At 44.5% G+C, this 24,899-nt stretch overlaps 1 protein-coding gene across 9 annotated transcripts in view; it reads left to right on the forward strand.

Moving 5' to 3' along the window:
- Positions 1 to 24,899, forward strand: part of Dnajc6 (DnaJ heat shock protein family (Hsp40) member C6) — a 164,790-nt gene that overhangs the window by 5,529 nt on the left and 134,362 nt on the right. For 2 of the 9 annotated variants that reach the window (XM_042271464.2, XM_076564573.1), the window contains exon 1: positions 5,334 to 5,464. The exons of 4 other annotated variants lie outside the window; for them this stretch is intronic. Coding sequence is in view for 1 of the 5 variants with exons in the window: in XM_006998021.4 (XP_006998083.2) it covers positions 5,443 to 5,464 (22 nt within the window). In the remaining 4 variants the exon portion in view is untranslated. Of the gene's footprint in view, positions 1 to 5,123; positions 5,465 to 6,287; positions 6,463 to 24,899 lie in introns of those variants that run through there. 3 more of the 9 variants (XM_006998022.4, XM_006998021.4, XM_076564572.1) reach the window with 3 other exon arrangements.

The following is a 24,899-nucleotide window of genomic DNA, read 5'->3' on the forward strand; positions in this document are numbered from 1 at the left end:
GTACACACACACACACACACACACACACACACACACACACACACACTATTTAAAAGTATATATGTATGTGTACATATATATACACACATGCGCACGTGTGTGTGCGTGTGTGTGTGTGTGTGTGTGTGTGTGTGTGTGTGTGTGTATGTGTGTGTGTGCAGACGTCAGAGGAGGACTTTCAGGCGTTGGTTTGCCCCTCCCACTTCGTTGAGGTCTCTCTTGTTTCTGCCACTGTGCTGTGTACTCCAGACCAGCTTGCGGCCCCAGAGGTCCTAGGAGATAGTCCTGACCGGCTTTTTGTGGCTTTAAGGGATCAGACTCAGGCCATCAGGCTTACGCTGCTAGTACTTTTTCCTACTGAGCTGTCTTCCTGGCTTGAATGACCTTGTTTTTAGGTCTCCGTTTGATGAATAATAATAATAATAAAAAAAAAGCAGAGCAAGGCCGGATAATGCTTCCACCATGACACAGCTGGTACCCTGGGATTTGAATCCAGGCCGCTTGATGTGAGCATACTTGCCTTATAACCACGGCTTGGCAAATGAGTTCTCCAGTAAACTTATTTAAATTAACTGCCTGGCCAGTGGTAGGCATTCCACGGGTTAATGTCCTTCCTCTTGTTTGGTGGCTTGGCTTCCTGGGAACTTTGCCTTCCTTATAGCCAGGCTTTCTGCCCTCCTTCCATGGCTAGTCTCCAGGCATACCCAGCTACACATCCCCACTGCTTGGTAGGGATTTCTCTCTCTTGGTTTTACCTTCTTAACTGCCACTTGGGTGCTTAGAGCAAAGCAAACAGATTCAGCTGGGTGGAGAGAGACCAAGTGTGGCACTTCCTCGGACGCCATCTCTCTTTTCTCCAGCATGCTTGTGACTCACAAGTGACTCAGAAATGGCTTCTAACAAGACAGGGACTGTGCAGAAATGCCGAGGGACTTGGTGGCTAGTGGAATTGCTGGAAGCATTCCCTAAACTCAGTTACTGAGACAGAGCGTCACGCCATGACTGGCTATTTAGAATTGCCCTTGTTACGGTTCTATTTGAAGCTCAGGGTCAGAGACAACAGTTATTGGAAAGAGTCTATCCAAGGCTTGAGTCTGTTCTTGTTCCTGAATGAGGCATGGCCTTGAGGCTACCTGTGGGGTGGGATAAAACTTCTGAGAGCCTGTCTGACCCTTACTGGAATGGCCCGAGGATCGGAGATCTAAGGTTTTGATAAGTAATGTGTCACGAGGGCAATGTTAAGCCCCTTTCCATTTAATAAGACCTTCAAATCTATTTCAACCTGATTTAAAAAAAAAGAGAGAGAGAAAGAGATACTCAATTACCCATATACAGTGGCCCAGGCCTATAGTTCCAGCACTCAGGAGTCCGAGATGGGAGGGATTCCAAATCTGGGGCCCTTCCTTATAAAAGATAAAATCTAGGTGAGGCTGTGGGTCCCAGCACTTGGGTGACTGAAACAGGAGGATTGTAAGTTTGAGGGTTGTAAATTCTCGCTGGGAATACAGCGAGACTTTGTCTCAAAAATGTAATAAGATGTGGTGGTGACATGGCACTCGCTGTGCAAGCCTGACCTGAGTTCCATCCTTGGAGCCCACGGAAAGGAGGGAGATGAGACTAGACTACGCAGAGTAGTTCTCTGACTGCCACATGATCACATGTCAGGGCATGTGCGCTCTCTCTCTCTCTCATGCATGTTTTCTCTCCCGCACCTGGTAAACTAAGGAGCAGCTAAGGACAGGTTAGAGATAGAAACATGCACCAAATATAACAAAATGCATATGGCTATGGGGCTCATTGCACAATCCTTTCAACTGCTTTGCATGCTCGAAACCTTTCAGACCCAGTGTCTGGTAAAATGCAGATATCCATAGAGAAGGTCACACTTAAAAAAATGTTGCCTCCTTTGAAATATGAATGGCAGCCCTCCTCCCCTCCCCCACTTACTCCTTCAAGTCTTGGTACTCCTTCCCTGAAGCAGATGCAGCTTGAGTGAGCTGGCCAGTGGCTTGATCTTCCTGGGGTATAATTCTCACAATAACCTGCAACCTAATTACTATTTTCCGTAGTTTATGAGGAAAGCTAAGGCTCAGAGGGCTGACTCAGGTAATCCTGTTAATCTTACAGCATTGACTGTGACCTTCATGGCATTGTGCCACACTCTTTTCATGTTTGAAGCCACTGTGCCTCACCCAGCCTCAGGTGATGGTCCCATGACTATCTTCAACCCACACAGTTGGAATAGAAACTTTAGAGAGACTCAAGAATGCACCCCGACTTTCTCTAGGGACCAGGAAATGGCACAGCCCATGTTTGGATCCAGTCTCTTCTGCCTCAGAGGCCCTTTGCCCCCTACAATTCAGACTCAGGCCTGGCATCTGTTTGTCTGACTTAGTAACCCCTCAACTGGAGGCCACAAGCTCCTTAAGACAGAAGATGTTGAGTGCTGCATCCTCCTTAAGTTCAGAACAGCTAACATGAGAGCATTACTGAATGGAGGGAGGGCAGGGGGTCTGCAGCATCTCAGCCCCCTAAGTGCTCCTACCCCCATAGATTGACTTAGTCCTTGGGGGAGGAGATGCCCAGTTCTTTGATGTGATGGATGGACCTGAGGCTCATAAGATGGCTATTAAGGAGTTATAATAAATCCATTTGTGACATCCAGCTTTCCATCACTATAACAAAATATGTGGGATGACTTACAGAGTAAAAGATTGTTTTAAACCTTTTTTTTTTTTTGCATTTATTATTCATGGGCACACGTGTGCATGTGAAGGTCAGAGGGTAACTTTTGGGAGTCAGTTCTCTCCTTCCATCATGTGGGTTCCGGGGATTGAACTCAGGCCATCCGGTTTGGCAGCAAGTGTCCTTGCCCTCCGAGCCATTTCGCTGGGCTGGGGAAAGGTTTATTTTTACTTCAGTCCCTGACAGGTTTGTCCAATTGCTTTGGGTCATTGGTAAGGTAATATATTATTGGGGGATCACGTGGCAAAGCAAAAACAGTTCATCTTGTGCCAGGAAAGAGAAAAGGGAAGGGGCTGTGGTCCCACAATCCCCTCTGAGACTACATTCCCAGTGCCTAAAGACCATCCTCCCACCGTATCCTACCTCTTCAAGGTGTTATCATCCTCCAAATAGCCATGCCTTTAGAATGAAGCCTTTATTGCATGGGCTTCTGGGAGACATTCAAGAGCCAGCTTTCTCCATGCATGCCCCTCCCTGGCCCCCAAACTTCTAAAGAAGAGCAGAAAGCTGTCATATATTGCCAAGGGGTAATGGAAACCACACCCAAATGCTTAAATATTTCTAAATTTTCAGGGCCTCTTTAAATGTAAACAGCTAGGAATCAATTCAGGGGCCCCTAGTGGCCAAGACAGCTTCTGCTCCATGGCCATACTTGACTCATGGCTGCAGCAATGAGTAGGTGAACACTTAAGATTAGTCATCTTAAATGTGCCCAAGCAGCTGGTCATGACTCCTCACACTGACAGAGTGCTTTGTTTACCAAGTTCTGCATCTCGGCTCTTCCTTCATCTTCCCAGCAGCCTGGTACACGCTGGGTACCAGGGCAGGTGTGATGAACTCCTATTTCTAGGTGGGGAAATGATGCTGGGAGGTTAAGTCATCTGCCCTACACCACTCAGCTGACAATGGCAGAGGGGTCTTTAGCACTCTTGTCAACCAGAACATTTTCTGTGTCGAGACTGTTTTCACCAGCGAGTTCTGAGGAGGAGAGTAACAGATGGGTTTCTTTCTGTTGGTTTTTTCTCTCAACATGGGTCCTGTACTTGATCAGTTAATCTCTCTGGACATAAGTTTTTCCAATCTGTAATGGAAAAAAAAAATCACATATACTTAGCCGCCAGTGAGGCAACATGTAGTAGAGGAGATTGTAAGGGTTCAGAGCTGAAAAAAAATTATTTTATTTTTAATTTTAAAAAGTTACTTACTTTTATGTATGTTTTGAAACACCATGCACATAAAAATAATATATATAATTACATTATATATTATTATTAAAGATTATGACATTTATTGATTTTGTGTGTGTGTGTGTGTGTGTGTGTGTGTATGTTGTGGTACATGTATGGAGGGTAGTGGACAATTTGGAGAGTGCTTCTCTCCTTCCACTGTGTAGAGCCCAGGGACTGAACTCAGGTCATCAGTCAGACTTGGTGGCAGTCACCTTTACATAGTGAGCCATCTCACTAGCCCTGAGAATTTTTTTTTTTTTTAGGGGGGCATGGAGGGCTGTAAGGCAATGCTAGGGGTCAAATCCAATGCCTTGAACATGCCAGGCAGGCATTGTACCATTGAACCACACTTCTGGCCCCAGTTTTAAGTGGAGATATTTGGAAGACGGTGATAATGCTGACCCATTTTTCATAAGTTAAATAGCATTTCACGTGGCCACACTGTCTAAAAATGGCCCTTGTTACCCCATTTTCGCATTCCGTTATTCCTCACAGCATTTGCTGCTACTTATGTTTGTATTGCTTGTCTGAATTCTCTAACCGGAAGGTAAAAATGGCTACCAGAGCAGGGACATGTCTGCTTTAAGCCTCTGAAACCCTACCAGGCAGAACAGTGCCTACCAAAAATTACTGTTTGTTGAATGAATGACGGAGGAAGGAAGGGATGTACCTGAGTTGTGGAATGAGACAAAATTCGGTGTGATCTGAATGACTAAAAAGTTTGCTGGAAACTCCCTTGCCCTTCAGTAGAGGGATCTCCTGGTCTGGCTTCCTCATACCTGGTCCCGACTGAGGCACTGACTGGCTGTTTGCAAAGCTCCCCTGCCCATTGGTTTATACCCTGGTGAAGCCGCTTTGGGAATCATGTCCTCGAAGCCGACACAGGTCACTGTATGGCATTCACTGTCTCTGTAGTGTGCTACCTGAGAGCAGAGCTAGGGGCTGGTCCTGCACATTGCTGTGTCTGCCGAGCTTTCAGCCCTGCGCCTGACCCACCCAGAAGTGTTTGTTGAATTAATGAAGGAAGCAGTGAATGAGCATGAAAGAGGAAGCTCAGGGCTCTTCAACCCCTCCAAAGTCATTCGAAATAAGTCTGGACCACACCTCACGCACCTTCCACGTTAAACCTGACCCCGAGTCCCTCCCTCCGGAGGCGAAGAGCCACGAAGCAGCTGATCCCCGCTCCAGGGAAGGGAGAAGGGCAAACCTGGGCTCCAGATCCGGTTCCATGCCATGTTTTGGAAGTCGTGTTTACGTCTGCCTTCATCCTCATCCCTTCCGCTCCAGCATAAGCAAAATTATAACCCTGCACACTGACTTGCATGCTATTACCATAGCCTGGGCGCTTCTGCGTTGAGGGACTTCGCCCCCGGGACCGCTGACTGTCTGTGAATGACAAATCCAAAGTCAGGGTTGCACAGACTGCCGGACTTCCCTGCTTGCGTGCAGCAGAGGGAGGAAACGGAGAATGAAAGATTCCGAAAATAAAGGTAAGGGGCTGACAGCAGAGGGGTGCCTAAATGATGCGTGGGGGGAGATGTCACAACATGGACATGTTTAGTTTGTGCTGATGGCTGATTTGATTACTGAGGTACATTCGTAATTTTTAGTTATGTAATATATGTCCTCTTTAAATGACTGTTTTCTAAATACCATTTCATTCAGTTTTTTTTCCCATTTTTGCAGTATTTATACATTTTTTTTTTTGTATTCTTGATTTAATCTTGGCCGAGTACCTGTCTCACAGTTTTCTTTATAATCGCTTCCAGAATTTTGATACTTTTATTTTGGGGGTGTTTACAATTGTTAATCATTAAGATGTTGGGTTTCAGCCAATTACTGGAATAGCTGGAGAACTTGGTACTTAAACAGTTCGGGTTTTCTAGAGAATCTCCAGATGAACATTCATCTTTTTTGGGAGGGCCCAGCGGGGAGTCGTCGCTGACCTTCAGAGCTGTTTACCTTGCACAGGGATGTTCGGATGCAAACTCCCCCTATTCCCCGCCCCCACCACCGCCTCTAAAAAAGAAAAGGGGGAAAAAAAAAACAAACCCACCAGCACGAGAATTCTGTTGGAGGGGAGGGCAAGGAAAGAAACAGATTGAAGTGAAAGCTCCCCCCGCCCCAACAAGGACTCTGTAGGATTCGGGTTCAAGGCCGAGGCCCTGGCAAATTTCTGCCGCAGCAGGGCGGGGGAGGGGGTAGCGGGGCGGGGGGGGGGGGGCAACGGCCCCATCGTTCCAGAGTACACGTGGTTCAGGGTCCGCACTTCCTTCTGCATCCTTGATTCTCCACATTCTGGTGCCTGAAGAGGGGCCGTGCGAGCCCGGGGAAAGGCCGCCATCTCTGCGGCTCGGCGCTCATGTGGGGGTTCACCAGCTTCGCATCTCCGCAGCTGCTCAGCGTGCCGGCACCCCCGAAATTGCCCGGGACCGCGCACTTTGCCCTTGGCCAGGCGTGTGCGCAGGTGCAGGCAGACCGGCTCCAGGTGACCATTCGCCCCAGCCCCCGCCTGCCTGCTTGTCCGGTAGCAGGTGTGTCCCCCCACCCTTTCTCTCCCACCCCATCCCCGCAGGAGTCTGACCTCTGCGTGTTAAAAGAGTCCCCTCTGGTGATGGGCAGTGGTATGTGCGCACTCACATGCAGGAGAACTCCCAAGCAAAGAGCCTTGAGTCGGATAAGATGTGATGGATGCCAGGGGCGAGGCTAGCTTTCCAATCCAACCAAAGCGTCTTAATGGGTCCTGGTTTTCTCCTGGCTTTAAAAGTGACGGGGTGGGGCTTGGGGTTGTTGGCAACCTCGGCTTAGAGGCTTTGGACCCTTCACATTCACGCATTGATCCATGTGGTTTTGATGTTTAAATTTTAATTAAGCAGTCACAGGGAGGGAGAAACAGCTGTGTGAGGCCCCGGTGAAGGCAAGCGAAGAGGACAGTTCACTCCTATTTCCCAGCCAGCTGCCACTCATGGACAAATAATTCCTGTGCGATCTAAGTATTCAAAATCAGTTCCCAAAGAGGGCTCTGCCTTGCCATTCGCAGTGGCTAGAGAAACGGAGAACAGGGGAAAAAATTGCCTATTTGTCAAGTCATGCTAGGCCACGGGCATGACTTAGAAATAAAGCTGTCTGAATCAGAGGCTCAGGCCCAGCTCAGCGTTTGCCAGTGTTTAGAGCAGAAATACTTCCCATCTCAGCGTGTCAGCATGTTGGAAGCCTCAGGTATCTCTCCTGACCTTTTTGGTGGGAGCTGGTATTTGGAATTTTTGTATCACTGTGTTGAGAGCTTGGGCTGGAAATCCAAATAGACAGGTTTTGGCTTGTTCAGCCATCTCTCGATAGAGACCAGGGACAGGACTCTTAGTTTCCTTGGGTCTCAGTTTCTTTATCTCCCAAGCAGAAAGACGTTAGTTAGATGACATTCTTTTTTTTTTTTTTAAATTCCAGATTGTGGGCAGTTGGGTGGATTGTGAGCAACGTTTTGGGCATACACATAGAATAAATTCATCTTAGATACTATTGCATGCACGTGACTAACTTGTTTTCTGAAAGGTCTATTTCAGATATTTATGTTGGTGTGTGCAGACAGGGGGCTGTATTCTGTCGTCAGGTCTATGTCTTTGAGTCCTAATCAAGACACACTGGAGAATGATGAAACAAGCCGTGAATTACTAATTTCATTTTCAAAGAGTCTGTAAAATGCAATCATTTATGTGCAAGTGTGCTATCTATCTAGAGAGAATCAGCAATTTCCCTCTGATTAGCAAAGATGTCTAAGACCCCACACAGGTCATGAGTTAATGTATGTCTAGAGTCTCCCAAGAGTTTTTCAGGCCCTTTTCTTTCTCTGTTGGGAGGTGAGTCTGTATTGAGGAGTGGATTTGAGTGTGTGTGAGAGAGTGTGTGAGGTGAGTGTATGTATGTATGCACACACACACACAGGAGTACATACACAGAACCGTTGAGAGAGAGGGTATGAATATGTCCTCCAGACCATGAGAGCTATTTTTGGGAAGCAAAAAAAAGTACCAGTTGTTGACCTGAATCTGAAATAAAAAAAATGTATCCAAAATGTGGAGTGTTCATGCTGAAAAGGATCCCTGGAAAAGTACCAAAGTGTAGGGCTTATTTGGAAGTCAGTTCTCCTCTCAAAGATTAACAAAGAAACTAGGTGAAATTGCAAGAGGTAGATGGAGCCAGTGCATGCTTAGTATGTTGGCAAACAGAACTTGAACTTTAATGAGCTCCTGTCACATGACTGCTGTTCAGGAAATGTTGGATTGTGGTTTAATAACTGCCTTCTTTTCTTTGACCTGTTCTCAGTACATCTCAGACAGCCCAGTGAAGTTTTTAACTGTGAAGGCCTTTTAAAAAACTATCTCAAAATGCTTTGCAAGCCAGGAAAAATCATATGCATGAGACAACTAAGTTAAAATAATTGAATGAATTAACTAGATATTGATAAGCATGGCAGCTAATTTTAGTAATAACCATCATAGAGCCTATTGAATGAACAATGATTTTGTGAAAAGTTGTCTGCCAGGTACTTTACATATTGCCCAGTAGAGCAAGGTAGGTGGGTATTTCGTGTCTAAAGAAATGGGCTAGGACTTTTTGTGCAGCATATTGACAGAAAGCAGTAGAACTGTATTCAAACCCAGGTCTTTTCACCTCACAAATCACCTCTCAGGTAGGTGGGGATTTGCAGACAAGCCACTCCATAAAATTAGCTTTAAAAAAATTGTGTAGGGGCAGGAGAGATACTCAGCAGTTAAATGCATGTATTGTTCTTGCAGAGGACCTGAGTTCGATTCCCAGGACCCACATGAGGCAACTTACAACTACCTATAACTCTAGCTCTACGGGATCTGATGCTCCTCTGACCTCCTCAGGCACACACACACACACACACACACACACACACATATACATACACTTACATAAATAAATAATAACAAAAATATAAAGAAGATAAAATTGCCTATAGCCATATTAGAATTAATTTACCTTGTATGAAGAAGAGAAATATGAACCCTAGAAAACAAAATAATGGCTTTTGATGAATTTTCTAGTTTGTTTGAAAAATAGATATGTTAAAGTCTGTGAATTCATCAATGAGGTATTGGAAGAAGAGGCATGAAAGAACAAGAGAGGAGAATTAGAAAAACAGGAAGTGGATTTTTTTATATAAAAGACAGAGAAAATATTTCTTCTCCAATGTTTCTGTATTTTGAGGGATTTTATTTAATATTAACAAACACGACATTCTATGAGCAAATGAGGATGTACCTATAACCTTTGAATGTGCTGAGACTGAGATTTGAGCACTGGGGTACAGGGACCTGGATGTTTTCACTAGGAAATATTGCAGAATCAGATTGGGTGTCGAACAAGGTCAGACCCAGACTTGAGGCCTCACATATTAAATATAGTCTCCATTCTTCAATCAAAAAAGGTATAAAGAATGTTAGTTTTTATTTACCTTGGCCATCATGACTCCTTTGATATCTTCAGAGAAAGCACACCTTCTTTCTAGGGCTTTATGTCATGGCTGCTTTTGTCCGGTTGGGCTGGTGAAATGATATTTTTGCAGGAAGGACCTGTAAATATCACCTGATTTCTCAGGGGTCCAGGGCATGTGTTAAGACAGATTGGAAATTTTCCCAAGGCAATGGTTATCAATGGAAGCGAGATTCACACTGGAACTCTGCTAGTAAGTTTTTCATTTGGTAGCATTCAGGGGCAGAAATCAAGACTGTTTTGAGTTAGCTTGTATGACCTTAACTTTCAAATGTTTTTACTGAAGAGGTGAAACCCTTTATAGTTTCTGAGCCTAGAATATATGTTGGCCTTATACACATAGTGAAATTTCCAGGAGTGCTAGCAAATCTGAGAAAGTTTATAATACTTAATTTTGTTCCAAAATAACTCACCTAAAGCAATGTTGCGTATTTTGCAGGACAGTGGGAAGACATTGCAACACAATTTATCTTTTTCATTCAGTCTACTTGTAGGTGCAAATACTTGGCTACATTATAACATGGTCCTGCCTGAGTGCTTACACCTTGCAATGTTTATATTTTATTATTAATGTGTTTTTAATTTCTGCTTGATGCATGCATATGGCTACCTTGTAACATAGGTTTGCCTGAGTGCTTACACATTGCAATGCATATATTTTATTATTCATGTGTTATTTAAATTCTGCTTGGTGCATGAGCATGCGTGGGCATGTGGAGGCCAGAACAGCATGTCAGGTGTCTTCCTCCATTGCTCTCTGTCCTGCTGCTCTGGGCTAGCGTCTCTCGCTGGACCAGAAGCGCACCGTGTTTGCTGAGCTAACTGGCCAGTCTTCCCCTGTCTCCAGCTCCCCCAGCACCCTGCCAGTGCTGAGGATATGGGCACTCAGCCATGCCCAGCTTTTTACATGGCTGATTGCAAATTGAACTCAGGTCCTGATGCTTACAGAGCAAGTACTCTTACCCATCGAGCCTAAATATCTTTCCAGTCCTTCTGAGTATGTATATATTTATTTGAGACAGGGTTTCCCTGTGTAGCCTTGACTGTCCTGGAACACTGGAGCACTTTCTGTCATTCTTCCTCCCTCTGGAGGACTCTGATTCACTTTACATGTTTCAACTTAGATGTCACTTAATTCTAAGAAACTTCTTTTTTTCCCGTTTTTTTTTTTTTTTTTTTTTTTTTAAGACAGAGTCTCTTTGTGTAGCCTTGGCTGTCCTAGAACTAGTTCTGTAGACCAGGCTGGCCTTGACTTGAACTCACCGAGATCCACCAGCTTCTGCCTCAGACTCCTACGTGCTGGGATTAAAGGTGTGCGCCACCACCACGCGGCTGAATATTTTAATATTTATATGCAAAATGGCTTGGTTTTGACTCCCTTCCTCTTTTTGCTTTGGATTGTTTTTGCGCAGTTCTGGGGATCAAACTCAGGGCCTGTGCATGTGAAGCAAACACTCCTACCTGCGCCCCTCATTCTTTACCTTCCTGCTTTACGAGAGTTTGAGACCACATTAAAACTTCAGAACAGTTTTACATTCTGTGATTTTGGTGCCTTTTAAAAAAGATGGAAACAGTATGTAACTGTAATTGAAATTGAGCTGAGCAGAAACTACATTATTTTTCCTTTTCTTTCACTTTTGAGACAAGATCTTGCCATGTATGCAGCTCATACTGGCCTTGAACTTGGTTCATCCCTGGCTAGTCTTTGACTTGATCCTCCTGCCTCAGTCTCCTGAGTGCTGAGGTTAGGAGAAAGCGTCCAGTGGAGACAGTGGGATGTCAGGGATGTAAATCTGCTGGACAGTGATGCCGCTGGTTATTGATTCTTCTCTGTGCTACTGGAGCTGGCCCTTGGAGTTTTTGTTTTTTTGAGTTGTTCCTGGGATATAGAAATGTGATGCATTTTTATGTGTTGGCTTTGTTCCGGCGATCTTGCCAAATGCACTTATTAACTTGAATAGTTTATAGATTTGGAAGGATTTCCTATGTTGACATTTTTCTATAATTGAGACAGTTTTATTTCCTCGTTTCCAATTCTTACACATTTTTTAACCTTCTGTTACTTAAGCATAAGCTAGGATCTCTCTGAAAATGATGACTAGAGGGCTGGCACGATGACTTAGTATAAAGGCATTTGCTGCCAAGCCTGGTGGCCTGAGTTTGATTCCCGGGACCCACATAGTAGAAAGAGAGAACATACTTTCATTTGAGGCTGTAAATTTTTTTTTTGAGCATGACTGTTGTAAATTCTGCAAGTATTGTGTCATAATTAGTTATTATAAACTATTTTAATTTCCATTATGATTTTTTTCTTTTTACCCAGAGGGTCATGTAGACATGTACTTCATCACTAGGAAACTGAAGTGGTTCTATCTAGCTACTTCTTTGCTATTGACTTCTAGTTTACTTCTACTGTAGTGAGAGGACAGACTGTGAATATATTAGTTCTTAGAAAAAATTGAAATCTGCTTTGAGGCCCTGCATATGGTGACTTGTATATGTTTATAGTGTGTGTACATGATATATGTACTTTAAAATAATGAGCACACTAAAGTTGCTTGGTTCCATGTTTTAGGTATGTTGATTATTTCAAATTTTTTCTTAAAAAGCAAAGATTTATTTATTTTCTTATGTATGTGTATACATGTATTTCTGTGTGCGTGAATGCCATGCATGTCCAGCTGCCCCTGGAGGCGAAAAGAGAGCATCGGGTCTCCTGGAGCTGGAGTTACAGGGTTGTGAGCTGATGTGGGTACTGGGAATTGCACTTGGGTCCTTTGGATGGGCAGAATGCACTTCTAACCCCGAGCCACCTCTCTAGAACACTTTACTTTTTTGAAATAGGGCCTCATTCTATACCTCCACTGGCCTGGAACTTACTGTGTAGCCCAAGCTGGCATTAAAGTCACAGCAGTCACGTGCCTCAGCCTTCCAATGCTGGAATTGCAGGCATGAGCCACCTTGCCCTGTTGGCCTTGGCATTTTTTTCTCCTTTTCTGGTGTTGCCATAAAGCCTGGCCTGGAATTTGCTCTATAGAGACCAGGCTGGCCTTGATGGTGTGTCTGCTCTTCTGCCTCTGCCTCCTGGCTGTTAAGATAACAGTTGTGAGCCACCACTCCCAAGTCACCTCTGCCTTTTGAAGGGTAGTGCCACTGAGTGCATGAGATTCTGGGAAAAGCCAAGAAGGTGGCATGTACTGTGGAGGCTGAGCTGGGAGGGTCATTTGAGCCCAGAAGTTCAAGGCTGGCCTGGGAAACATGAGACCCTGTCTCAAAACAATGCCCCCCCCAACCCGATTCCCAGACCAAACCACCAACAAAAACCCAAGCTGGCAGATGTTTTATTCAGCATTTAAATGTAAAACAAACAAACAAACAAAAAACCATTCTTAATTTTTATTGGCATATAAGACATTGTACAAAGCACTAGGGTTCAAAAGGTTTAAATGGTCATGCCAGAAGTTGTTTTATAGACTTGATTCAAACCTTTGCCAGCACCCAGCATGCATTTCTTGGGTTTCCTCCCTAGTTCCAGGGTTGTGTGTTGTGTTAATTGGACCCAGGAGCTTCCTGTCCTGTCTGGCCATTTACTTAGCTCATTCTTTGAGTATTTATGTACCTAACTCTCCTTTCTTCACAAATACACATCATGGTGGCTCTCGAGTCATCTGGAGAGTAAAGCGCCAGGCTCATGTGACCTGGAGCTGGAAGGTGCGGACATGATCAATGGTGTGCGGTTGTGGATACTGTGGAGGGGTTTTTCACGTTTCCCATTAAAATTAGACCAAGAAACAAACTGGCACTTCCTTCCAGTCTCTTTGATGTGCTCCTCTACTCCACTTCTAGTGTGGACGATGCACCAGCAAGGGGCCTTGGGACGTTGCATTGTGCTGTCCTTTATCTGACTGAGCTCGTTAAGTGCAATCAGTTTGTGGAAACACATTGAGCCGAACGTGCTCTCTGTTCACTTTTCGGTACATATGTTACACATCTGAATAAAAATTGTGAAAATGAATGCTTTGATGTTAAATGTCTCTCTCTCTCTCTCTTTTTTTTTTTTTTTTTTTTTTTTTTTTTGGATTTTGAGGTGGGTTTTTACTATGTAGTCTTGGCTGACCTTGAGCTCAGATATGTTCACCGGGTGAGCTTGCAGCCATCCTCCTGCCTCTGCCTCCTGAGTGCTGAGATTACAAGAATGAGCCACCATTCCCTGATGATGTCAACCCTTTAGAAAAGTGCTGAGGACGGAGCAAGCTGGAGGACCACTCAAGGTCGGCTTCATTTTGATGAATGAGGTCATTGGAAAGGGGACACGTAACCTGGAGGCTGTGGGTGTCTCAGAGCCCACCGTCAGGCCTTCTGACTCTTACTGTTTTATAGTTTTAAACTTGCTGATCAGAGAGTGAGGGGCTGGAGAGTCATCACAGCATGGGGACTAGAGGATAGTCTCAAATCCCTAATGCAGCCTGCGTGAGTCAGCACCTTCCTGCTTTCTGTTTTTCTGTCTTGTCTTCATTCTCTTTCCCAGCCTTCTAAAAACAGACACTTATCTCAAACTGCAACCTTGGAGTCTCTTTCTTTCTTTTTAATTATCACCTAAGAATTATTTGATCATGAGAGGAGAGAGAGAGAGAGAGAGAGAGAGAGAGAGAGAGAGAGAGAGAGAGAGAGAGAGAGAGACTTTGTGCCTGTGAAATCTAACAAGAGCCTGATTCAAGGTATGGCTGTTCTTCTCTCTGGGCCATTTTTAGTTTGGTGTTGTGTTGTTTAAATTTAGAATCCCTTTTCCTAGTTGAGGGGGTGGTGGTAGTTTGCAGAAATTGAACCGCCTGTGACTCCTGCTGCCGCAAGATAAATGGGAAAATCTGGGAAGGTGTTAGAAGGAGAGGGCCCCTGAGGAAGGGACTTGCCTTAATGCCACAAAAGTAGGGGAAAGAGCTGGGTGTGGTGGCGCTTGCCTTTAATCCCAGCACTCAGGAGGCAGACCCAGGTGGGCCTGTGAGTTCGAGGCCAGCCTGTTCTATATAGCAGGTTCCAGGACAGCCAGGGCTACACAGAGAGATACTGTCTTACAAACAACACCCCCCAAGAAAGGGAGGCTAAGAGAAGAAAGACAGTGACAGCTCTTTTTCTCTCCTGTGTGAGACGTGGCCTGCCGAGGATATAGTGACGGGATCGTTAGCTTGGGAACTCAGACTTTAAAATTAAAATATAAGTCTTTAAAAATGAACCAACAAGTATTAGTAATAACTAAGATGTTAGCAGTCAACACTGTTAATACTATTAATATTAACATCAAGATATTAAAATATACAGTTGTGTATATGCACACAGACATATGCATATCCATATTCACATCCTATTAGATTTCTGTCACTGTGACAAGATACCTGAGAAGAATTGCCTTATGGGAGGGAAAATTATTTCAGCTCACAGCTGTCGAGATCTCAGTCCTTGGTCATTGGCCTTATTGCTTTGGGGCTTTGTTGACACAGTGTGTCATGATGGGACCATGTTGATGGGACCATGTTGTGGGCAAAGCCTATTAACTTCATGGCACCCAGAGAGAGAGGGAGAGAGAGAGAGAGAGAGAGAGAGAGAGAGAGAGAGAGAGAGAGAGAGAGAGAGAGAGAGAGAGAAACAGGATCCAGGGGCCCAGTATCTCCGTCAAGGGCATGCCTTGGTTGTCCAACTTCTTTCTACTAAGTCCCTCTCCCAGTGGTTTCACCACCTCCCAAGGCTTTTAGCATATAGATCTTTGGGTGAGGTTTACTATCCAAACCATAACACTTACCTACATGCACACACACACACACACACACACACACACACACACACACACACACACACATGCTCAGCTTGAAATTGGTAGCCATCAGGCTTGATTGTGTATTTCCCACATGCTATCCTTCTGCTTGAACTCTATCTCCCCCAGCGCTGTCAGCCTGGCTCAGGGCCTTCCTCTTTTCAGTGGTGACATTGTCTCCAGGGCTCTCTCTGACCCCAGCTCTGGCCCATAACCTACTCCCAGGGCCTTCTGTGTTTCCTCTTGCATGACTTTTACATTTTTAATTGCTGTGCAAATTTGAACACACATTAGGCCCTTAGTACATGCTTCCAGGTGTGGGATGGGAAAAGAGGAAAAGGAGGGAGGGAAATGGAGAGAAATCCACAAGTGGACAAGTCCCTTACTTTCCCAGAGCCTCACTTCCTCGTGTGTGTGTGTGTGTGTGTGTGTGTGTGTGTGTGTGTGAGAGAGAGAGAGAGAGAGAGAGAGAGAGAGAGGGAGAGAGAGAGAGAGAGGGAGAGAGAGAGAGAGAGAGAGAGAGAGAGAGAGAGAGAGAGAGAGAGAGGCAGGCTGACTTTAACTAGGTAGTTCAGGCTGGCCTTGCGTTTGTAGCAATTCTCCTGGTCCAGTCTCCTGAATGGTGGGATTATAGGTATATACCACCACACTTGGCAATTTAATTTATTAAAAATTTAATTTATTAAAATTTAATAAACATTTTAAAGTGTTTTTATTTATTAATTTTGTGCTTGTGTGTTTGTACTTGGGCACCTGCATGCCATGTGACATGTGTGCAGGTCAGAGAACACCCTGTATATGGGGGGGGGTTGGTTCTCTCTAATAAGTGGGTCCCAGGGATCAAACTCAAGGTCATCAGGGCTTTGCTCCCCGAGTTATCTCTCTGGCCCCAGTGTCTTTGGTTTTGAAAAAGAAATAGCAATACTTATAAAGTTGTTATAAAATTAGAAACAGTACATTGAAAATGTTAAGCATGGTACCTGAGAGTGAGTAGGTAAAAGCATATATGCTTCCCAAGGGGTTTATGAAAACCCAGAAAAGCACAGAGAAAACCTGTAATCCGTGATCTTGTTTCTTAGAGAGGAAGGCTGCGGATGTCCCAGCATCCCTTTCTGTCTCTGTGCTCAGGCGCTTATCTGTCATCGTATCCTTTCTTCTCTTAACGGGGCTTCCCATGGTCTACATTTTTAGTCACTCTAAAATTGCTGTTACACTCACAGCATCTCACCTTGATTCCTAGGTCTTCAGTTACAGAAAGGAGGTTTATAAACCAATCTTCTGAAGTCTAACTGGATACTGTGTCTTGAGTTAGGGAGATAATTCAAATCCCTGGTAAATGAGATGGTGGACACGATCCAGATAGGCCAGGTTTCTTCCTCCCTCCCCTCTTTCTTTTTGTGATATTTCAGTGGATGAAAGGGTTATTTTTGATCTTTTTTTTTTTTTCCTTTTTTTCTGGTTTTTTGAGACAGGGTTTCTCTGTGTAGCTTTGTGCCTTTCCTGGAACTCACTCTGTAGACAAGGCTAGCCTGGAACTTACAGAGATCTGCTTGCCTCTGCCTCCCAAGTACTGGGATTAAAGATGTGCACCACCACCATGCCCAGCTAATTTTTGGTCTTTAAAGGAATGAAGCAGCTAGGTAGAAGAGCCATCCATTGCCCAGAAGTGAGGAAGCCTGAGTTTCTGCTTCCTCTCTGACTACTGACTCAGCCATTTCATAGTCTGCCCTGACTTTTCTCATTTGAAAAAGTGGGAGGGGTAGGTTTTGTGATAGAGCTTTTCACACTGGGTTTATGTGAGTTTTAGAGTAGTGTGGAGGTGCTTTTTTGTACTAGTAAGATCGTGTCTCATAGCTGAGCCAAGTGTTTGCTTAGCATGCACAAGGCCTATGTTTGATTCAGCACAAAAAAGAAAAGAGAAATAGTTGACAAAATAAAAATTAAATTTGAAATTTTATGAACAAAATATCATTGTACTTTAAAGAATTGAGATAGACTTCAGATACCAGAAAATAAACCTTTATGAAGTATGCCTAGTCTAGACATTTTGCATAAATATAATCATAGAGTATAATTTTTCACATCTGGCTGCTTTCATTTAATGCAGAGCTTTCAAATGTCACCCATATTATAGCATGTATAAATCCTTCTTGATTTTTTTCCCTTTGGTTTGTATACATGGTCTTGTTTTGAGGTAAAGTCTTGCTGTGTAGCCCAAACTGGCTTCAAATTTGTTATCCTACTCCCCCAGTCTCTCAAAGTTGGGGTTACAGGCATGAGCCACTGTGCCCGGCCTACATGATTATTCTTTCCTTAAGCATTTTAGGGAAAAATTTTTCTATGTTTGGATAAAACGTTGGCCAGATGATTAGAGAGTGTCATCATAGGGATGTGTTTTATGTCTACTCAGATGTAAAACAATTTCAGTGCTTTTGATTTTTAAGCAAAATTTTGTGTTTGGTGCATGCGGAAGCTTTTAAAGCTCCTATTTCCTTAAAGCCCGAAAAGCAATACACCAATTGGCCAGTCTCATGCCCCTCCCCTGCATGTATGGAGATGATGAGGGCCAGGCTCATGCCCCTCCCCTGCATGTATGGAGATGATGAGGGCCAGGCTCATGCCCCTCCCCTGCATGTATGGAGATGATGAGGGTCAGGCTCATGCCCCTCCCCTGCATCTATGGAGATGATGAGGGCCAGGCTCATGCCCCTCCCCTGCATCTATGGAGATGATGAGGACCAGGCTCATGCCCCTCCCCTGCATCTATGGAGATGACAAGGGCCAGTCTTCCTTGGATGAAGGAAGTGGTGGTGAGAGACTTAGGCTGGGCTGCCAGAAGAAACTGTTAATATGTCACCAGGCAAGAAGAGATGAAAGGTGGACTGGTGGACTGTTTGGCTCTGGGGGCAGAGCTCCTTGCTTTTTTTCCCTAGTATCTCCAAGGGAGTGTGAGGAAGGCAGCTGTGGTTATAGGCAATGAACTGGTCGGTGAACTGGTGGATGCTGTCCTCCTCAGGTCCTAAGAGAGACTCAAAGGGGCTCTTGTCAGTGTCAGACACCACAGGAATCACAGATTCTTTGAGGTCATTTTGTCTCATCACAATTACATCCCTGCTGTTTCATGTGGAACCTAGCACACACAAGCTATTCCATGAGTATTTGCTAAATAACTAGGGTGCAGTTTATCATCCTGTTGACTTAAAAAGGGGGAAGGGAAACAGGACCCCCACCAGCTCCCATCACAATGTATACCTACACCATCTGAGCAGGAGAATGGTGAACTCAAGTCTGCTTCACTACACAGCTAAAAGACAAACACAAACAGATGAAAACCGACAACAAAACAACAACAAATCAACAAATTACAGAGTTGCTGGGTATTTCAGCCATGCTCAATGAAGTCCTGTGCATGCTTCCTGTTTCTTCCATGTACAACTATAGTTATTTGTGCATTTGCATGTGTGTGCATGTGTATGCTTGTATGCAGGCCTGAAGTTGATGTCAGATGTCTTGTTTGATTGCTCTCCACTTTATATGTTGAGGCAAGATGTCTTGCTGAACCCAGAACTCCCAACTTGGATAGTATAGGTAGCCAGGCTGCCCTCTGGTCCTCCTGTCTCTGCCCTCTGGTATTATAGGCAGCACGGTGCCTGCCCAGCTTTTACTTGGATTCTGGGGATCTGGGCTCTGGTCCCCATGCTTGCACAGCAAGTGCCTTATTCACTGAGCCCCCTCCCAGGCTCCACTGAATCTCTGATGCCTCTCTAGTACTGTACCACTGAAAGGAAACTGACACTTTACATCATTGAGCTCATTCAGGTTGTATGAATCACACATGAACTCATCTGTGTGTTTGTAGGTTTACTTTTGTGCAGACTTATGATCTTGGGTACCCACTACTTTACTCAAGACAGTCAATTAAATCATGACTATAGGCTTCCTTGTGTTACTCTTCCATAGCCACCCCTTTCCTTTAGTCTTTGACACCTAAATCTATTTGTCCTTCATCTTTATAATTGTTACTTCATAAGTTTTCCAAAATGAAGTTGTCAAGTATGATTGGCTTTTTTCATTCAGCCTGGTTTCCTTAAGGAAAATGGAGGCGGTGTGGATCAGTAGAGTTGTGGTCCATGGTATGCCCACACCACAGCTTGTTTATTCAGCCTTGAAAGACGTATGAGTCATTTCCAGGTTCTGTCTGTGGGGAACAGAGCTTCTGTGAATATCTGTATGCAACTTCCTGTGTGAAATTAAGACTCTACTTCTATGTGAAAAAGAGCTCAAGACTGTACTTGCCTGGTATATGGTAAAGGCATTCTTTCAATTTAAAAGGGCATTGCTAAGCTGTTGTCCAAAGTGTGTAGCATTTTCCACTCTTATCAGCACTGCATAAATGTCTTCACACACCCGTGAGTGTGTGCCACTGTAACTGTGTTTCTTCTAGCCATTAGATGGGTATGGAGTGTGTGCCATCATATCTATGTTTCATCTAGTCATTACTATGGGTATTGAGTGATATGTAGATGACCCATTGTCCTTCCACCCAACAAACATACCGGTTCTGAGTTCAGTCTTCCAGCTCTCAGCAAACCTCTTCTGAGGTTTCCAAACTGTTTCCTAAGTCTGTTTCCTGACTTAATTTTCTTCCCTCAGAGACTGAGTCCCAGGGTCCATCACAAGCCCACCACCTTCCTAATTCTGGGGAAAAGTCACAAAGCCGAGTTCCTGCTGGGACTGGAGCATCACAACTCCTGTGTACACCTTTTTGTTATCTTGGTGTCTCCCTTCCATTTCTGGAAAGTACCGCTCCAAAAGTGTCCCGCCATCATCAAGCCCAAGTCTTCTCTTAGGTACCCTCTCCACCCATGAGCAAGGCCAAGACCATTCAGCCTGGAGTCTTCTCAGCATCTTTGCACCACAGCCTTTCACGTCTTCCATCTCATCTCACGCCCTCCTCTTTTGTGGAAGGGCCAACTGGTGATGGGTGTTTGTACCAATGGACTAGCAGAATTCTCAGTCACCTAAAATGGGGATCATTTGGTTTTTCCCCTTTGATCACTTAGAGTATCTATCATTTCTTAGGATTAGAAAGCCCACGAATTGTTTCGTCTTGCTTGACAAATGCATGACACCACAGAGAGAATGACTGGAAAAATGGGTGATTTTTGCCCTAACTCCTTTGAGGATGCATCTGATTTTAAAATGTTACAGAGTAGGTTAGTGCATTGAAACAAAGTTGCCGCTTGCTGCCCTTTACTGAGTGCTTGGACTGCGTTGAGTTCTCAGCCTTTTGGAATGGATACTCAGCAGGGTGAGCTTGACTGCATTTAGAATCATTGTGGGTCGGACATACCGCAGGTATGTCTGTGAGGGTATTTCAAGAAACATAAGCACTTCTGTCCTGAAATGGGGTCCCAGGCTGAATAAAAATGAGAAAACAAGTTCAGCATAAATGTTCATCCTCCCTCTGCTTCCTGACTGTGAAATTGATGGGCTAGCTGCCCCCAGCTCCTGCCACCATGCTTCCCTGCCTGATGGACTCTATTCCCAAACTATGAAGCAAAATAAACCTATCTCACATTAATAGTAACCCCAGAATACCCAAAAATGTGTCTGTGTTGCATTACAGAAAAAAAAAAAATGAAAAACACTTCTCCTTGAGTAAATTAACCGAGAGTGAACCAGATTTGAATTCTCTGCTCATTTCTCCCCATGTCGTCCAGCATGTCCTGCCTGTTGTAGGAGTCTGGATCTATGCCTGCCTGAATGCTGTCTTGTCTCTCCCTGTGTCTGTCTGTGTCTGTCTGTGTCTGTGTATGTCTGTCTGTGTCTGTGTCTGTGTGTGTCTGGGTCTGTTTGTGTCTCTGTCTGTCTGTGTTTGAGTCTGTCTATCTGTGTTTGAGTCTACCTGTGTCTGTGTCTGTCTGGGTCTGAATCTGTCTGGGTCTGGATCTGTCTGCGTCTGTGTCTGTGTCTCTAACAAAGGGCTTTGCTCCGTATTTATTAAACAGCACAGAAAGAGTCACACGGGAGAAGGAATGAGGGATACTTCAAAGGAGTCTTTAAGAGAGTTTTACAGGGGATGAAACCTTCCTGACTCCTACCCCGAACTGACCCAAGCTGCGCTGCCATCACCACCACATACAGACTTATCAACCTGTATCCATGTCTCTTCCAACATTTATGGTGGATATTTGCTTTATAAGGTTGTTTCCCATCTATTTGCTGTTTCCAGTGTTTATTATCATAACACACACACACATGCATTACCCATGGGTCAGAGCAGAGTATATAATTTAAGATTAAAGCTATGCATTAGCTTAGCTTGTAAAAGTTGATTACATGGGACCCCAAGGCAAGTAAGGTTGGCTATTATATTGTTCTCTTAAAAGCAGGTTAAACAAATAGGCAGAATACACACCAGGATAGCAATCTTAAGTTATAAGTGACCTCAAGGTGTCTTATTAACTCTGGCTGTGAGGTCCAGCAAAATTTCCAGTCTCTTAGAATGTAAGAGATATTTTTATAACAATGTATTGCCATATACAAGTAGGTATTAGTATACCCATTCTGTGGATGGAGGCAATGAAGATCAGCGCTGAGCCAAGACTTGTTCAAAGTCAGACAGCTAGCAGGCAATTGTTCTCATAACAGCTGTCCCCTCAAAGGCTCATGCCTTGAGGACTTGGTCCCTGGCTGATGGTGTTATTGCAGATGGTGGAAGCATTCGGAGGGGAAGCCTAGTGGAAGGAAGGTAGTCACTGGCAGTATGCTCCTAAAGGGAATTTGGGGGCCCTGGCTCATCTTTTCTTTCTTCTTCCAAGTTGGTATGACATGGACAACTTTGCTTGACCAATGCCTTTCACCATGCCCTCACTGCAGGCCCCAAAGCAATAGAGCTGATTGGCCAGGGATGGAAACCTCTGAACTGGTGAGCCAAAAACCAGCTTTTCCTCTTTCTCTTCTTTCTCTTCTTTCTCTTCTTTCTTTCTTTCTTTCTTTCTTTCTTTCTTTCTTTCTTTCTTTCTTTCTTTCTTTCTTTCTTTCTTTCTTTCTTTCTTTCTTTCTTTCTTTCTCCCTTCCTTCCTTCCTTCCTTCCTTCCTTCCTTCCTTCCTTCCTTCCTTCTTTCCTCCCCCCCTCTCTTTCTTTCTTTCTTTTTTCTGAGACAGGGTTTCTCTGTGTAGCTCTGACTGTCCTGGAACTTACTCTGTAGACCAGGCTGGCCTTGAACTCAGAGATCTGCCTATTCCGCCCCCCCCCCCACGCCCCGCAAGTACTGGGTTTAAAGGCATGTGCCACCACTGCCTGGCTAGCTTTTCCTTTCTGTGTTGATCAGCTACAGTAATTTTGTCACAGTTACAGGGCTGGATCCAGGATTCCAGCATGTTTTTTTTGACCCCACAACTAATTTGTCTTGTTTTGTTGAGACAGGGTCTCATTATGTCGTTCAGGGTGCCTCAAATTAGCAACCCTCTGGCCTTAGCTTCTGGAGTGTTGGGATTACTAGCATGTGCCAGCATGCTAGTCACGGCTATATTCTTTACGTTGTTTTGTCTGCCTCCATAAAGGCAGAGATTGTTGTACTGTAAGACTCAATTCCCATGTGAACATTATAATTGAAAGTTGTTTTCTTGAAATAATTCCAGGCCTGTATGGAATGTCTAGGCCAGTGGTGAATGAATGAGATGGGGGGTAGGTTGGAAGGTCGGATGGGGGAGTGGCTGAGTGAGTGGCCTTGGGTGGCCTGTTGCATGTACTGCTCTGCCTGACATAGCAGGGCACTTAGATTAGATTCTTCTATTGATAGATTTGCCAGAAAAATCACATTAAAGGAGATTAAAACTCCATCCAAACAATGCAGACAAATGAGATAATACAATATAAAGACATGGCAGAGAGGATGGGCTTATAGTTATACTACTTATGCACTACTTAGACGTCAAGACCTACAGGTCCATGAATCACTGGGGTAGTTAGATGCTGTAGCAGTGATGTGATCTGGCTTTCCGAAGTCCATCTTTAGAGTCCTCTCCAGTGCCTCTTAAACAGTAATTTTTATTCCTGGCTACAGCATGTTCCTCTCATCTTGTTATCAGCATTTATTTACTTATGGGGGACCTATTTTACGGTGCTAGGATTGAATCAAAGGTCCTGCACTTGCTAGACAAGTCGGGTCTCACCAAGCCACATATGCAGCTTGGCCCGTGTTGTTAAGCTTCAGGAGATGGAGTGCAGAATAACCAAGGCCCCGTGAGCCTGCATCCACATGCTTTGCTGCCTAGTCTCCTTTATGAGAGTGTGGAGCATCCCATGAAGTGCCGCCTGAGGACTTGGGACATTTACGAGATGATCATTTATTTTCACTCTCTGATTCCAGCGTGAAACCCCTGCCTGACTCCCTGTTGTTTTCCTAACCTTTAGTCTTCTGCTGGGCTTAGGGCCTGGCACCAGCCCACTTCAAGTCCTGAAGAAGAGGATTTTCAGATCTCACCATGTCTTAGGTAGACTTCCAGCCAATCCTAGTTTCTGAGTTTAGTCTCACTTTCCCAACTCACTCATCACACAGAGCAGTGGTTCCCAACCTTCCTAAAGCTTTGACCCTTTAATACAGCCCCCCGTGTTGTGGTGAACCCTAACCCTAAAATTATCTTTGTTGCTAACATCATAACTGTAATCTTGCTACTGTTATGAATCTTAATGTAAATATCTGTGTTTTTCATGGTCTTAGGTGACCCCTGTGAAAGGGTCATTCAATCCCCCAGAGGGGTCGTGACCCACAGGTTGAGAACTACTGACATGGAGGCACTGTGCTGTCAAATCCTGAGTCCTTAGAGGATCCTATACTGTAACATAGCTTCCAGGCTAGGAATTGGCTTCCTTTAGTCTGTTTTTATCCTCTAAAATTTATTGCTGGTTTACCTTTGACTTCACAAGAAAGGGCTGATACAGTAGAAGGAAAGGCAGAACCAAGAAGTTCATTTCTAATGTGAGATTTTTGTCTTAGGGTTGCTACTGCTGTGATGAAACACCATGACCAAAAGCAACTTGGAGAGGAAAGGGTTTATTTGGCTTATAGATCCTGAATCACAGTCCAGTGATGGAAGCCAAGGCAGGAACCCAAACTGGGCAGGAACCTGGAGGCTGGAGCTGATGCAGAGGCCGTGGAGGAGTGCTGGTTACCCACTTGCCCCTCAAGCTTTGTTAAGCCTGTTTTGTTATGGAACCCAGGACCACCAGCACAGAGGTAGCTCCATCCATAATGGGTTGGGCCTTCCCCTATGGGTCACTAATTAAGAAAATACTCCACAGGCTTGTCTGCTTACAGCCCGATCTTTTGGGGGCATTTCCTAACTTGAGGTGCCCTCCTCTGAGATGACTACAGCTTGTGTAACGTTGACATGAAACTGGCCAGCACAGATCCATCCTTCGTGACAGCATCTGGAGAGAGAAGTACAGGAGGCAGGCAGCCGCTGAGTAAGGCTGCTGTGGAAATGGGTACCACCGCCAGGATCTTCTCGGGAGACGAACTGCTCAACTTTGGTTTCAGGAACTTCCTTTGTAATGATGTTTGAGTGTGTTGATGCCAAAGGAAAATTGGATT

The sequence above is a fragment of the Peromyscus maniculatus genome, chromosome 2, assembly GCF_049852395.1.
Source record: "Peromyscus maniculatus bairdii isolate BWxNUB_F1_BW_parent chromosome 2, HU_Pman_BW_mat_3.1, whole genome shotgun sequence".
In the NCBI taxonomy this organism is placed as follows: Eukaryota; Metazoa; Chordata; class Mammalia; order Rodentia; family Cricetidae; genus Peromyscus; species Peromyscus maniculatus.